Source organism: Xenopus laevis, chromosome 7L (assembly GCF_017654675.1).
Source record: "Xenopus laevis strain J_2021 chromosome 7L, Xenopus_laevis_v10.1, whole genome shotgun sequence".
In the NCBI taxonomy this organism is placed as follows: domain Eukaryota; kingdom Metazoa; phylum Chordata; class Amphibia; order Anura; family Pipidae; genus Xenopus; species Xenopus laevis.
Genome location: NC_054383.1, coordinates 48,760,989 through 48,777,764, shown reverse-complemented (window position 1 = coordinate 48,777,764; position 16,776 = coordinate 48,760,989). Strand labels below are relative to the sequence as shown.

The 16,776-nt window shown below is 36.6% G+C and overlaps 1 protein-coding gene across 1 annotated transcript in view; it reads right to left on the bottom strand.

Annotated features, from left to right (window-relative positions):
- ret.L (ret proto-oncogene L homeolog) overlaps positions 1-14,684 on the bottom strand; it is a 72,924-nt gene extending 58,240 nt beyond the window's left edge. Inside the window, exon 1 of the mRNA XM_018225532.2 lies at positions 13,806-14,684. Within this exon, the coding sequence (XP_018081021.2) occupies positions 13,806-13,851 (46 nt within the window). The 5' untranslated portion in view covers positions 13,852-14,684. The remainder of the gene's footprint in view (positions 1-13,805) is intronic.
- Positions 14,685-16,776: the final 2,092 nt, after the last annotated feature.

Genomic DNA, 16,776 nt, shown 5'->3' with positions numbered 1-16,776 from the left:
GGGTAAATGTTTTCAAGGGATGACTTTCAACTCAAGGCTAAAATCTTAAATTAAATCATCAATCTTCATTATCTGCAACGAATTAGACTTACTCAAGTGCATCTGAAGTTCAGAAAGGTAAAATTAATAACGATAAAAAAAGTCAGATGCTAGGATTCATAAAGGAATTCCATTTTTGTTACAGGTGCCCACCCGAACTAAACGACCACAGAATGTCTTGAAATTATATGGAGTTTTTTTGTGTGCATTTAATAAAATATTAAATGTGACATATTCCATTGTTTCTTATTTTTTTAATTTCTGTGAATTTCACCCAGTGAAACCATTAACTTCCTTCTAAAACATTTTCCCTGCTGCATTCAATATACTGTAAGCTGGCCTACACGGAAAGATACATATGGCAAGTTCACTAAATGAGTGGATCTTTACTTGTTGTGTGGCAAACAATTGGATAATTGTAGGGGCCTATGCAGACTCACAGGGAGAGGAGTGCACAATATGGGCTACACACCACTAGATTTTCAAATTTGCCCAATAGATAATAGGCTAATCCATCATTCTCCCTTTTACCCCATACAAAGGCAGCCAATTTTGGCCTCTGTATATCTAGATTAACTCTATACTGCCTTTATGCAAATGACTGGCTCATTCTTAGAGTCTCAGACATTGGGCACAGATTCAATTCAATGAGAAAAAGTTTATTACATTAAGGGGCAGATTTATCAAGGGTCGAATTTTGAATTTGAAAAACTTTGAAATTCAAATTCAAAAAGACCAACCGAAATTACATTTTTTGCCAAATAGGTCCGTTTTCAATCAAATAGGTCAGTTTTTGATTGAATTTTCCAAAGAAAACTTTTTTTTTTTCAAAGTCCACCAACTGACTCCAAATAGGTTCTAGGAGGTCCCCCATAGGCTAAAACAGCAATTCGTCAGGTTTCAGATGGCGAATGTTCGAAGTCAAATTATTAAAGAGACAGTACATGATAAATTTAGAAATTCTAATTTTTTAAAATTCTAATCGAATTTGGACTATTCCCTAGTCGAAGTACACAAAAATGAGCTCAAATTCTAATTTGAATTTTCACTTTGACCTATGATAAATCTGGCCCTAAAACTCATAGACGAGATTCAATTTGAGATTTCATTACCTCACTATTTATCATCTAAAAACTGAATTTGGAGAACATTTTTTTCTCCTCCAATTGAATCTCTTTGACAAGTTTCCACATGATAAACCAAGAGATAGCCTTTTCTCACTGAAATAAGTCTTGCCCATGGGTGACTTACGATTTGGCTCACATCTCAGTTTACCCATGATTTGGTGGGGAGGGGTACCCAAAACATTTTTGGGGAGGAGGATGGGCTCCCTTTGTTACACCCCTGTGGCACATAGATACAGCCCAAGTGAATGTGAATGTCAGCACTATATAAATAATCTATAATACTCAACTGAAAGCAATGTTACTTTGAGAATAACTTACATCTTGTTATGAAAACATACAGTATAACCAAGCGCATGTTAGAGATCTCTGTTTTTTTCTGGTGCTTCAAAATTTGCTTTGAGCAAAAGGTTTGTTGAATGTAATGGGGAAAAAGGTCATAACATAAATCTGATTCACACATATTACCCAGGGCGACAAATTACATTTTGGTTTTATTCAGGAAGCAGCAGTAATGTCATTTTGATTCAAGATTTTCCTAATGAAGAAACAACAGAAAATTGTCACATTTACAATAATAGAGCTAATACTCAGTTTAGAAAAGCCAATACTTCCCAATATCATCCACAGCTGCTTGAAGAAATGTATCAACTCCTTATGCAAATTTATAAAATGGCACTTTAGTATGTTTCACAGTTTATGTTGTAGAATACAAATGTGTTGAGCTAATCTGTCCAGTTTCCCTTTGCTGAAAAATTTGCGAAACTGCAAAAAAAATTTTAAAACAAAAATTTGTAAAAATGCATGGCATCAAAATACCGTACGCACAAAATTTTTTTACGTGCGTGCCAATTTAACTTGCTCCAAATGTATTGAAGTCAATGGGAGTTTTTTCTTTTGGCTACTTTTTTTTTCTCTGCAACTTTTTTGTCCAAGTGCCTTAAAGTCAATTGGCGTTTTTTCTTATGGGTGTTTTTCTTATGGCAACTTTTCTTTTGTTGTGGCGAATTTTCTCAAAAAATAATCTCAAAACAATTTGCAGATGGCGAAATGCGGAGCTTCACAGCGAATCCATGGATGGTGAAAAATTTTGCTCATCACTATAAATATACAAAAATATAAAAAGTACTATATATTTTAAGTAAAATAGTCTAGCGGATTTACTATATGGCTTAACAAGAGAGCGGTTCAAATTATTCTACATTATAGGTGAAATATTCATAGCTAACATTAAGGAGCTTTGTTATATTGAATTGCTGATGTAATTCAAAGAAGTCTATGGAATAGCTGGAAGTCTGAGTGCAGGACTTCTCTCCAGTTGGAGAGCACTCCATTATGTTATAATTGTAAGCTCTTGTGAGCTAGGCTCTCGAATCCTATTTCTATTCTTTAACCCTTGTTTGTAATAAATGAATTTAAATTAATTTAGATAATGAGTAATTTGCTGGTGTTATATAATAAAATTTTGATGATGATGATTATTGGAAAAATCTTGTCATACAGCTAGATGAGATGTAGATGTAAACAATCACCCTATTAAATCACATATAGGCACCGATGTTTACACAGAGGTAAAAGGGAATAGGGTAACCTAGATCATTGTTAGGGTACACAGAATTTTGTTTTTGCCTTTATGGCATTGTAAAGGTTAAAGAGTCCATTAACACAAACAGAAGAAAGGATTATAAAACAAGTGCTGTCGGCCACCCACTAAGTAGCATAAACAAGCTTAGCCACTTAAAACAGCTGGTTTAAGTCACCATTTCAGATCCCAGTGGGACCTTCGCTGGGTGTTAGGTGTAAGATTTGGAATTTGCCTTCTTATTTTGCTTATGTCTCTGTGGTCATTTACTCTTCTTTAAGTGCATTTGTTTAACAGCCCCCAATGTAACCATTCCCTTGCTGGTTCCCTTTTAGACTACTGAATGTTTCAGGAACACAGACATGGGGCATGATTCATTCTAGTATGCATTTTCAAGTAACTAAATTGTTATGAAATTAAATGACCTGATGGCTGAATGACCAGATGAGAAATGTTTATATAAACCAAATTCTGTCAATGAAAACTTTCAAGGGTTCCCCACTTTCTAAAATTTGTGGGACTATTTTCCTTCAGTCAAGGTCCTATAGCATCCTGCTGCTGATGCATCCTTGCCTATAAACACATTCTAAATTATTTCATTACCCCCTCAATACCATTAAGGTTTTCCCTAATCTTATTTGTCACTATTATCTTTTCCCTATCAATACACAGGCTTGTTCATTCAAATGCTGTAACCTTCTTATTCAATTTAAAGCTACTTCACATCCTATTCAATCCTGAACAGTTAGATTTCTCCATACTCCATGCATTCTACAAATACTTAGTTTGGGCCTGTGCTGCACTAAAGAGAATGCATTAACAAAGGACTTGGTGTACGAAACGTTGGGGGATTCTCCCACATACCAACTTTTCTGCATTACAAGCCTCAGACACTGTGTTTGGTATGTACTAAATTATATGTTTTAATGCCTTTGTAATTATACATTGTTGTAATGATATGCTTTATTAAACCATTTATTTGCATACTTTAAGTTTCTGTACTAATGATGTGGTGCGCAGAGTAACTTTTGTAGCCAGTGCTGCACTAAAACTAGATATGTTGCTTTTAGGAAAATCATCTAATCCCATAGATTCCATTTTCTTATTAGTCACTGTTCCCTCCATCTACATCTACAAGGTGACCAATATTTAATGCTTCAATCCTTTTTTTATGTAAAATCTAGGCTATTGAAAAACTATTGAAAAAGCACTAACTCCCACTCCAAAATTCACTTGCCCCCCTATTTTAGCTACCTTTCCCTCACTCTATGTTATTCCTTTAATCCCTTGGGTTTTACATCTACCTATTTTTCTATTAGGAATGGGTTTATTCACAAAAGGGTATTTTTTGTACCTTTTTTCTATTTATTAATTTAATTATTAATGTACATGGGGCAGACATGATTACTCTGACAAAGTAACAGTCACCCCTATATCTTTTAGCATATTTTATGCATATTTGGTTCTTATAGTGGGCCCTCCAGGTAATTTGGTGGGCCCTAGAAGGTCCAGCCCGACACTGCCCATATAATAATGTTGCTAAGGTATTAAGGCTTACATTGTCCCATACAGGCAATATTTATAAAACATCCCCAGTAGAATATTCTAGTATTTAGAATGTATACAAACAGAAATATTTTCTACTTCTGGTGTAGCTTGTTTGTGAAACAAAAAAGTATGTTTACCACTTGGTCATCCTGATATCATATTCAATTGGGGCTGACATAGAGAAGGCACTTTTCGCCCGAGGCTTCTGAGGAACCAGATCAGTGCAAGTCAACCACAGTGATGGGTCACACTATATATATACTACATTTGTTTACCACTTGGGGCAAACAACCACATCACTCACCAATTCACATGTGGTTAGTTTAAGACTAACCCCACCTGCACTATATGTGCCCAGCATCTATAAACAAAACTCTTTGTGGTTCTATGATATAATGCATGAATAGTGCCTCTGTCAGTAAGTGGCACTACCTTGGCTTAGCTGCCTGAAGGGAATCATTTGGGCCAGATGTGTGTCACCTGAAATGCCCGTGTCTTGTGAATCATTCAAGACATGCAATGCAGATTCGCTGAGGATTGTAAGGGATGAGAGAAGTATTTACCTACTCAGGGCAAACATTAAGGGGCAAATTTACTTAAGGTCGAATATCGAGGGTTAATTAACCCTCGATATTCGACTGTTGAAGTTAAATCCTTCGACTTCGAATATAGAAGTCGAAGGATTTAGTGCTATTCGTTCATTGAACGATCGAACAAAAAATCCTTTGATCGAACGATTAAAACCTTCGAATCTTAATCGAAGGATTAATCCATCGATCGAACGATTTTTGTTCAACCAAAAAAAGCTAGCAAAGCCTATGGGGACCTTCCCCATAAGCTAACATTGGCTTCGGTAGCTTTTAGGTGGCGAACTAGGGGGTCAAAGTTTTTTCTTAAAGAGACAGTACTTCGACTATCGAATGGTCGAATAGACGAACGATTTTTAGTTCGAATCTTTCGATTCAAAGTCATAGTCGAAGGTCGAAGTAGCCCATTCGATGGTCGAAGTAGCCAAAAAAAACATTCGAAATTCTAAGTTTTTTTCCTCTATTCCTTCACTCGAGCTAAGTAAATGGGCCCCTAACAAATGGGCTGTAAGTAAGGGGAGTAAATGACTCTTCAAGTTTTCATATAATTGAGTTAATTCAAAATTCTGAATTATTATCTGTGTGTGGGGGATCCCCCTAGAATGTCAATTTGGCAGACAAGCCTCTGGTACCATAATGCCAAAGTTGGGTGGCAACAAGCGCATAACAAGCATCTGAAGTTGCATCCAAATAATCATAGAGAATGGGCTCATACACATAAGTGTCAATGTCTTCATGCACCTTTAAACCTAATGTTTAAGTCCAGAAAAATATCAAAGCAGCTGCTGGTTAGGTTTCTGCTCCCTACATTATCAGGAATGAGTCACCACCTTAACAGAGTTAAAAACAGGATTTCGAACTCCAAAATGAGCTCTTGTTAGTTGCTTGCTGCTGACAGAGGACTGACACTTGCCATTAAGGATGTGGGTCAGTTTTAACTCTTTCAGCACCCATTGTGTACCTAGCCATATGCTAACACTTTTAAATAAAACAGAGTAAAATAATAAACATGCTTCTCTTGCTACGAACCCTCATCCGCATACTGATTTTAAATGAAGGCAGTAAAGTAGAGAGTAGCTGGGAAATCATTGGTGATTTGCTATGACATTTTATTGGCTTGACTTTGCCAGTTAAATGAAAAACCTAAGTTCAATATATATCTCTCTCTGTACGCTCAACCATATTTTTCCCTTTTTAACAAGCTATACTGGACAATATGACACCTCAAACAAGCAGCTCATCTAGCAATTCACTTATGCTATGAGCTTGCCAGTATAGTCTTTAAAAATATTTGCAACTAGGTTTTTATTTTATTCATTTTTGTTTGTGGGTTTTGAACTATTTTTTTTTGTTTTGTTCTGCAATCTTGTCTGTTTGCTGGGATCCTGCTTTGAGACAAATAGAAATAGTAATATTTATAAAACACAATAAATTAAATGAAGACCAATTGACTCTGCATCCCAGATCATAGTAAAAGTCCACTTTAAGGCAAACTTCTCCTTTATTGTGAACTTCCAAACAATGCATACTGTATTGCTGTATTTATGTGTGTATTTCAGGTTCTGCTATGCTGTAGTACTGAGATCCTGAAAATGTCTAGGGTTTCCTTGGTGTCTTTTCTACCTGGTTTTATTTCATGTTAATAAAAATGTAATTTAAATGAATCTTGATGTTCCCAATACTTCAACTAAGGATTTACATTAGAGAGCTATGTAAACTGAGAGAAGAGTTTGGATTTAGGCTCACAGAGATTTGAAAGCGACCTATTTCATCAGCCTAATGAATATACTTTATGATTACCTTTAAAAGCCTGATGTGAACAGTTGCATTAGGTAAGACCTCTCCCTTTTGCTTGCACTGTTCTGTTTGTGTACAGAGCACAGCACCTGCTTCCCACCTGCCTGCTATGCCTTGTGTAAGCTGTTTTTTTTTCTATCAGAAGCCCATTGTTCCTGGAAGGCTGGCAATTAAATAAAGATTTGTTCAGCCCTGTTACCTGTAACAACACAGGGACTGGGTAAAGCCAACCAAGGAATCAAGGTTTTATAACTCATGCTGTAATACATGGGGGTGGACTAACCTATAAGGCTATTTATAGGAAACAGAGAGATTTTACTAGAAGCTAAAAATGGGTGAATTTATTGTATGAATGATTCTAGAATGAATCTGTAGGAACTTTGCTCAATGTTTTGTAAGTTTTACCAAGATTTGCACAATAGCCTCTGTCTAAATTACCATCTCTTTTCACTCCTTCCCTAAAGACATCCCAGAACAATGCACAATGCTGTATAACTGGGATCTGAGATGTTCAAGTACTACCCTGGCTCATTAATTATAGAGAGCTGGAGGTGACAGCAAAGGCACATCTTTATTATGAATAATTTCATCCTGTCCAGAGATCAAGTATGAACATCATCTTTGTATCCCTATCTATAACTGTGTAGTTGTAGTCCCACAAATAACAGAAGGGGTGCATTGAATAAAGCACTCTGTCATGTTATATTTTGCTTGGTATAATTATTCATAGACTAATTCACTGGCACCTTAATATGCTTCACTGAATGCAATATATACTGGTATGCATATAGAAAAAAGAAAACCCTAAATAGACTGGAGTCCATCATAAGAGTAGTAATATCATTTATAAAGTGTCAGTACAATTTGCAGCTCGACACAATTAGCAGTAATACAAGTGATTTATTTCAACAAGACTCATGAAACAGACAAAGAGGGTGCAGCTACAGGGAGATCCCAGTCTAGAAAAAGGACATTAAATCAATGACTCTTAAGATGAGCCAAACAACAGCATCCTTACTGGATGAGATTACTGATGCAAAGTTGTTGATCTCACGTAGCTGCCAAGAATATGAGTTATTAAGCTATGCCAGTCAGAAGAAGTAGTGTAACAGCTGAGATTTAGCATAGTAGTAGGAAAAATGCACCAATACATACAGATACAGAATGATACAAGAGGTGCAGAGGGTCCTGCACATGGAGGCTAATGGCCAGTGGAGTAACTAGATATTACTGGGCCCCACAGCAAATTCATTTTCAGGCCCCCAAAATGTCTAGAGGTTGTCCTGTTTTACCAATATTCATTGAAATTGTATATAAATTAGAGCATTGCATTGTGGGCCCCCCATACCTACTGGGCCCCCTGCAGCCACAGGATCTGCTTCCTCTTTAGTTATGCCGCTGCTAATGGCACATCTGGTGATTAAACTGAAAACTGCCAGTAATGGCATTATCAGCCATTTCTCATTCAAGACAATGGAATATTCAAAGGCAATTTAGGGCACTTTTTAGTGAGTAAAAAAATGCCCTTTTTGCCAAGTTTAAAATCTGGATGGAGATGATATGTTAAAGGAGATTTTGGAAACTTACAATAGGGGTAGCTATTTTAAAGATGTTTTGGAAGCTGAAATGCTGGCAGAAAATGTGATGGGATATGGAATTCTAAGGAACAGATGCATCCTCTCATTTATAGGCGTACAGGTATTGGATCTGTTATGCAGAAAACCCGTTATACAGAAAGCTATGAATTATGGAAAGGCAGTCTGCCATAGTCTCCATTTTATCCAAATAATCTGAATTTTAAAAAGTAATTTCCTTTTTCTCTGTAATAATAAAACTGTACCCTGTACTTGATCCCAACTAAGATATAAGCAAAACCAGCCTATTGTGTTTATTTAATATTTACATGTTTACATGATTTTCTAGTAGACTTAAGTTATAAGCATCCAAATTACAGAAAGATCCGGAAAACCCCAGGTCGCGAGCATTCTGGATAACAAACCCCATACCTATATCTGAATTAATACCTATTTGGAATATTATCTCCTTTAAAGGGTTCACCTTTAACCTCATGTTTAGTATGTTATAGACTGGCTAATTCTAAGCAACTTTTAAATTGGCCTTTATTTTTTCTTTTTTATAGTTTTTGAATTAGTTGCCTTCTTCTTCTTCTGCTTTCAAAAGGGGGTCACTGACCCTCATCTTCAAAGAAATCCTCTGTAAGGCTACAAAATTATTTTTTACTAATTGTATTACTCATTTTTCTATTCAGGCCCACTCCTATTCATATTCCAGTCTCCTATTCAAATCAATGCACAAATATACATAAAGCTTTGAATTACAAATATACATTGATTTTATTTTGGTTATTGAGGATGTCTTTCATTAGAACCTGCCTTTAATCATACTCAGTTTATCTGCTTCCTGCTACCCAAAGGTCACAACACCTGAGCCCCCCACCTGCTGAGTTTACATTTCTAAAAGAATGAACCCTGTATGACTTTGATGTTAGTAGCTATAACTAGATTGCACAAGATGCTCTGTGCACCAGAGAATTAAGTTATACCTTCATACAAATACTCAAAATATGGTATAGACATGCCCTAGAAAAAAACTTCCAATAAATATCTCTAATTAAAATGTATATTCAGTATAAGAAGAGGAACTTTTTCCATATAAAACTGGTTTTGGGTGGAGAATCCTTATTGCTACCTAACATTTTCTGAACTTCTCTCTGAAGATATTGAATAGTAGATCATTTAACATAAACAACTAGTTTTCAGATTTTGTCTAATGGTCTAGTCCCTGATCATTGAACTTAAAAGAATACAAATTCCCTGTATAGCTTTGTATACAATACATCTTTTAGTCTCCCTGGTGATTGTACCGTTTACTATCTTCACTATTTACAATCTTCTCTTCAGTACAACTCAATGACCCCCATTAACTTGTCCCATACCTTTTACATTCACAGTGTAACTTTTCTGCATTGTTTACCTTCACCATTACAAACATTTTATACTGGAATATAAAATGCATCTCCTTCCAAACTGTTTGCTGTTTGACTTATCAATGCTTGTTTATGGACACAAATAAAAATATAAGGGTTCATTTACACCTGCAAGTGTGGTTTTCCCCCTCAGTCAGTTGTGTGTCACTTTGTTTAAAGGATCTTGTGACATAATGTACCCCTTACACTTCCATATAGTTGTGCTTGATGGAGCTTTGTGCGTCCTGTCTTCCATTTTGAACCAATCGGAGCTGCAGCCTATTGATGCAGATGAATCCTAAAGCTACTATGATAAAACTGTATTTAAATGACTCACAGAAAGCAATTTTACATATATTAAAGCTATTGCTTCCAAGGATAAAAATATGTTCTCAACCTACACATTAATGATCACAGATCCAGAGAGACGAACAGAAGAAGGACATGATAGCACAGGACAAGAGAAGGAAAAGAGGGCATATATAAAAATAAGTGTTACCAGGTCACATTGTTGTACAAATTGAAAGACAAAGGTAAGCAGTACTGAGATAAAGGAAATTTGATGGTAAATGGAATACATATTAAAAATGGGTGCTTCTCTAAAGGTGCCCTGCAGGGAAGATCTTGTCATACAGGTGGTATGTAAAAAATATCCTGGGCCAACCAACTTATACAACACTTTTTTTAACAATAAAAAAAAAGAAAGGGTCTGTGTGACCTTGGGAGAGGTCTGATTGTTAGAACATATATTGTGTTATGATAAGAATGCTCAACTTGCTTTCTTCTTCTTTAAAAAGAAGAATATCTATGGTGGCTATGGTGATGCTGACATGGAAATCTGAAGAATCTGGGATAAAACCACGTTCTTGACCTGACACTCCGTATACAGGTCTGGTGCTGAAGGAATGGTTATGACTTATTGTTCAGTGAAAACGAACATAAGCTTGAGCACAATAGTTATGATACCATTCAGCGGGTTTTGATGGTAATTATTTTGGTAGTTTAACAGCCTAAATATGAGTTCTAACACTTTATAAGATGACATCTAAAATGCTGAATTTTGCACTTGAAGTCTGAGAAAATTCATTTTTGACATCTAAAATGTTATAGGTTTACATGGTAAACATAAATAATTTACATGATAAACATAGCTAGATGGTTTACATGAAAAAACAGGTCGATAGCAGATAGAAAAATAGATAGACAGCATGATAGATAGATAGCAGATAGATGATAGATTATAGATAGCAGGTAGATAGATGATAGATAGCAGATAGATGGTGATGATATATAGATAGACGGTGGGGTTCGTTATCACTACATATGCTTGGAGAGGGCATGACTTGCTATAAAATATAGTCGTAATAAAAATGATAATCATTGTTTAAATATAACTTTTTATGGGTTTCCCCATGTGTAAATGGATTTTGTCTGAATTTTCCAGTTTCTTATATATAAATATAAATACAGTAAGTTAAATGGCTTTTTCTGAAATTGGTCTTAGGCTATGGGAATGCTCGTTAGTATGTTTGAGCTTGTATTTTAGGAAAGTTCCTTTACAAGTGCCACTGAGGCAGGGAATTATTGACATCTCTGTATGTCAGAACTATATAACCAAATACCTTAAATAAGTGAAAACCTTTATTTATTAAAAATCTTTGCATTTTTATATAAAATTTGAAGAAGTTCGCAATACCCTGTATAGCACAGTGTGAGTCTGACTTTTGTACTGGCAATGCATTGAGTGTCCCCTTCTAATGCTTGATAATCCCCTTTGCAGACGTAAAACTGTAGCTGCAATATGTTTTAATTTCACTTGGTAGCAAGGGCAAGTTCTCCTTTATCACCTCAAGGTCAAAAGGGCATATAACTTTAAAGTGGAAACACATTTTAAAAGACTTATTTAAGAGATAAGTGTGAAAACTATAATTATGATAATGATTATAATCAATGTGTATTATAATTGTAATTTTTTAGTTTGGCAGATGACAGAAGAAAAGTACGAGATCCAATTCATACAATTAGTATCTGCCTCTAGTCTTTAATTATATATGATTGTTAACTCACTGGATACGGCAAACACAGATCTGGAAGCTCATAAGCCTTTGATCAAAGACACACAGAACAGAAATACAACACAAAAATCAATATAGTAACAAAAAAGTTCATAAAATTATAGAACACAGATTCTCCAGAAATAATTGCCATGTGTAAAATGTCACTTGTTTGCGTGTTAACTTTAAAATTGTAAAAGCACAAATGTACTTCAAAATTGTAGTAATTCAGTGCTAAAGCAGAATTTAAACTGCAGACCGAAGACACATTAACCTTCTCCATTACTTATTGACTATTATGAGCATTATACAAATAACCATGATAGAACACATGTGAGTAAGACTGAAGAGTGAATCGTGAAGTGTACAGCATCTTCTTGTTACACTTTGACAAACACTGACAGGTGTGTAGGAAAGATGATATTCTATATGCATTTTTTCCTCCTAAACCTCATTTTGGATGGCCTGCTCTGCACTTATAATGATTTATTTAAACATAGAAAAAGTATAAAGATATACAGATGGATAAAAAGGTAGTAATCCTTTTTTCATCCCTCTTAATGAAGTGTTGTAATAAAAAAAAACATTTACTTTGTACTGTATTTCATTTTATTATTTTGAATATGAACTGGCTTATGGTGGCAATTTCACTTATAAATATCATTAACTACAATTTATAATGACAGGGTTGTGTATAGACAAGTAAGTACTCTGGCTTCCAGACTTTATCCTTTGTTTGAGAGACATCAGTAGCATACATAAAATGCATAAGGTGAAAAAGGAGGCTCTTGACAAAATCATACTATAATTGTTAATACTAGTAGAAAAAAAAAGAAACTGCAAATTGAGGATCGGAAATGATCAGAAACTTCTATATTTTAAATAAAATGAGCTAGCGGTAACAATGAATTGACACTATAGATTTTTTCAGAGATGACTCAATTTTTACAAATCAGTATATGATTCATTAATCCCCTTAGGTTTGCTTCCAGTTGCCAGAGCATCCGCAGGAGTGTATGATCCCGTCAGGTGGCAGAAATGGTTAATCATAGAACAATAAACATAGCATGCTCAAGTTGAGCTCTTTGCTGTGATTACGGGCCAGAGGGTTATTTATTACACAAAATCATGGAGCCTGGCCTCTGTTGTATGAAAAACCTCAGATTTATTCACCTGTATGTGCCGAGTCTATGAGCAAACACTGACATATGGAGATAAGGGAAAATGATATGATTTTCTGTTTACATTAGTGAAACAGCAGCTGCTGGCACAGTTGCATGAGATCAGATCTGCAGGCTTCTTACCTCACTGCAAAAAAAGTCACTAATAACTAGTACTCGGGATCATTATTATTATTATCACTGCCCCATTCTCTGCTATTGCTACCAACAGTGTGCCTTCCTTTTCCCAATGTCAGATACTGCTATTACTACCAACAGTGTGCCTTCCTTTTCCCAATGTCAGATACTAACACTCTTAGGGTAACCTAACGACCCATATACTCAGTCCCATCCAGGGGGAACCTGGCAATCCCTGTACCAACTATTTAGCATTTAAAGAAACCTAAACCCCTCAGGCCAATCTAATCCAAGTGATGCCATTAGCTATTATTCATCATTTATATGCTGTATAAATGGATTCTCTCCAACCACTGTTTAAATTAAATACACATTGTTTAGCATTTGGAGAAAACCCGGTGCCCAAAGTGGCCAGATGACCATTTACTTACCCCCACTTTTAGTAAGTTATCAATGCTCAGTATCCTTTTAAATGTATGAGACTCACAGGAATATAGTGCCAGAATAAAATTGGCACATCCTATTGTAAATGAAAGCACTGCTGAGAATAATAATTAGGATAGGAAAGAGACTTTGCAACCATCCAATGGGCGTTGATATGGTGACCTAACTACAATAGTGTATTTGGGTACAGCAGGTAAACGCCTCTTCTTAAAAGTTATACAGAAGTAAATAATAGTTCAGCAAAGACTGAGTATAAACAGATCCCAATAATAACTGCAGCCCCAATGATAACAAGAAAGTGTAGCATCTTAAAAGATTTAATCTGTATCAGTCAAGCCCACCTTACCTTGCAAGAGGCAGAAAAAACAGAGTGTCCACCCTGCAGGTGCCATCCTGACCTAGGGGAGTGGGTTCAGTGCCGGAGGTAGAAAGTTGCCCCTCTGCAATAATCCACTTCTGGTGTCTCCAGGGCGTGTCTGGAACAGAATGAACGGTCTCCTGTGTTTTCCTGTAATCCCTTAGCCAGATTGACCCATGCTGTCCCAGTGCCTGCAGTCCTTTCCCCGAGTGTGGGAGAGGATCTCTGATTCTATGGGACTGGATCTGCCCAGACCACAACTCAGATTCAGAATGTGCTGGTCTCAGCCCAGCCTGCTAAGTAGCTAAGCCTGCACCATACACAGTGCACTATCAGGCATCCTGCTGCGTGTCCCTTGCCTGTCTCTCTTCTTAGGGGGATGTGGAAGGACAAGCTGTTTTCTTCCTGAGACAGTAGTGGTGTCAGACGACAAAAGCAGTGGTGTCAGACGACATAAGCAGCACACAATGAAATCCACAGAAAGAAAAGTTGCTGCAGAGATGCTGAAATGTCCACTCCCCTGATATGCTACAATTTCCCAAAGGCAGTGTTCTAAAGATGCTCAAATAAATATGTTCAGTGAGGCACTAATCATCATCCCTGAGAGTCCTATGCTAGTCCCACTCTTGCAGCAGGTGTTACATTGGGAACACTGCTGAGTTTACCATTAGTAATATTTTATTGGGAGACCTAGGCAGAGCTTAGGATATGTCCCAAATGCTAGTATGGTTGTTCAATCAGCTATAAAGAGGAGATGTATGGTTTGGAAAAGTAGCATACACTCTCTGTTTGGATGTCTATTTGGTTTTTGCATGAGAAGAGATGCTGTTGATAACAGGCGAGTGCATCTGCAGGAAACTCAGAGCAAATAAAGCCAAGAGCAAATGGGCACTCAGCTACACCCAGTTTAATTAATAAACTGCAGCCAGGAGCGAGCAGGGGAGGGAACAGGCAGGGGGGGGGGACTCCCACATGTACTATAGTGAAGTGAAAAGGGCAAAGGGAAGAAACAGACACAGCAATCAAAACCAATCAGGCATAAAATACATTGCCAAACCTGCAGGCAACTTGAATTCTTTCTTTGTTAACCCCCTGTCAGAAATAATTGTTGAGTTATAAAGCACACTGAATGAGTTAAACACAAAATTTCCTGTTTTTCTAATACTGTTGTACAGGGTTTTATTAAAACAAATAAAATAATTTAGTTGGTACAAATGACTTCACCTGCACCTACTTCAATTCTCTATCTAAAAAAACTGTTCTCTCTGGTTCTAGCAATAAATCTTTTAAAATAAATAAGCTTTTTTTCAGTGTTCTAATGGAGGGATAATAGGTGTAAGCATTAAACAATACAATTATCTTGCAAATAAATGAGGAACCTGGGAATATACAGTATACTGTATAATATATACTATACTATATATAGTATATTGTATACACAGTATATACAATATATAGTTATTTTTAACCATCAAATACAAGTGCAAGAGTACAAATTGGCACACAAAAATAAATCTGCCACAAGGTGCAGAGGGCAGCACTGCCAGGCACAAGGCAGCTTTGTAGTTAACATCTGCCATAGGCTTCTTATGCTTGCAAGATGATGGGAAAACTAGGAGGCATAAAAGGCAGACAGTAATTACAGGGCTCTCCTGCCCCTTGTGTATGCTAAATTACACGTAAGCTAGGGGGCATGACAAGGGGATGCTTACATCCTGCCTACCTCCCCCCTATATAGACAAAGCCACTGCACTTATTGTAATCCAGTGCAAAGAGTTGCATATACAGTATAGTTGTATAATGGAAATCCAGCAATAATAAGTCCTATATAATGAATGGGGCCAGCATGCACAGTTTCAGCACTGTAGATAATACATTACCTGATACATATAGGGTTAAAAACATTAAAACCATGACCCTATTATATTGCAATATGCTGCTATACTCTCATAGTCTTAATCAAGCTATGCACATGTAGATTTAATATGCACAATGGTTTTGTCATCCTCATCAAGACCAAACCCCAGCAAAATCAAAGGCTGGATGTTGAAATTGCTTAGTGTGTTTATTGCAATATGTATATGACCATAAATCCTTTCTGCAGCCATCTGTCCAGAGCACACTGTGTAATGTCACTGACACTCATAAGGTGGACTAACGAGATACAAGATTGGTTGAAGCTCCTGTTGACAATAACAAGAAATCAGTTGGGGATGGATTGTTTCATAAATACAGGAAGTAATAGAACCCGTTTCCATACATTCTACTCAGATTGGACTGGACTCCTAACACTAACTCCCTCGGCCATACAAGGGTGATATCAAGCCCTGAAGTATACATTTAGAGAAAAAAAGTTGCTAGTGTTTGATGGCCGCTGGAGTCATGTGCAGCTAGAAGACCAATAGCAGGACATGAGGACCTCCAGAATCAGATGCAGCCTGAGTATAGTCTGGTCTGAATGCCACAATGGTATGATCCCTAGGCGTGCAGGTCATGGCAGTACAATCAAAAGGACTGGAGGCCAGGATAAAAAAGTTCTCGCTCCCAAAGGCCAGAAAGCAGAATCCTCAGGAACTGGAGAAAGAACCAACTATGTAGGTGCCAAGCAACAGATTGGGCAGCCCTTGCTTCCAGGGGATCAGACTCAAGAACAGATCTGATTTTGAAAAAGGTTCTAATTTTTAAATAAAGCTTTGATGTCCAAGGTAAAGAAAGATAAGGATGCAATTAAAGTACAGGTATGGGATCTGTTATCCAGAATGCCTGGGACTTGGGGTTTTTGGGATAATGGATCTTTCCGTAATTTGGATCTTCGTACCTTAAGTCTGTTAAAAAATCATGTAAACATTAAAAAACCCAATAGGCTGTTTTTGCAAAAAAAAACAACATAATTAATTAAAATGTTGATGATTTTGATAAAATGAAGTCTATGGGAGACTGTCTTCCTGTAATTCGGAGC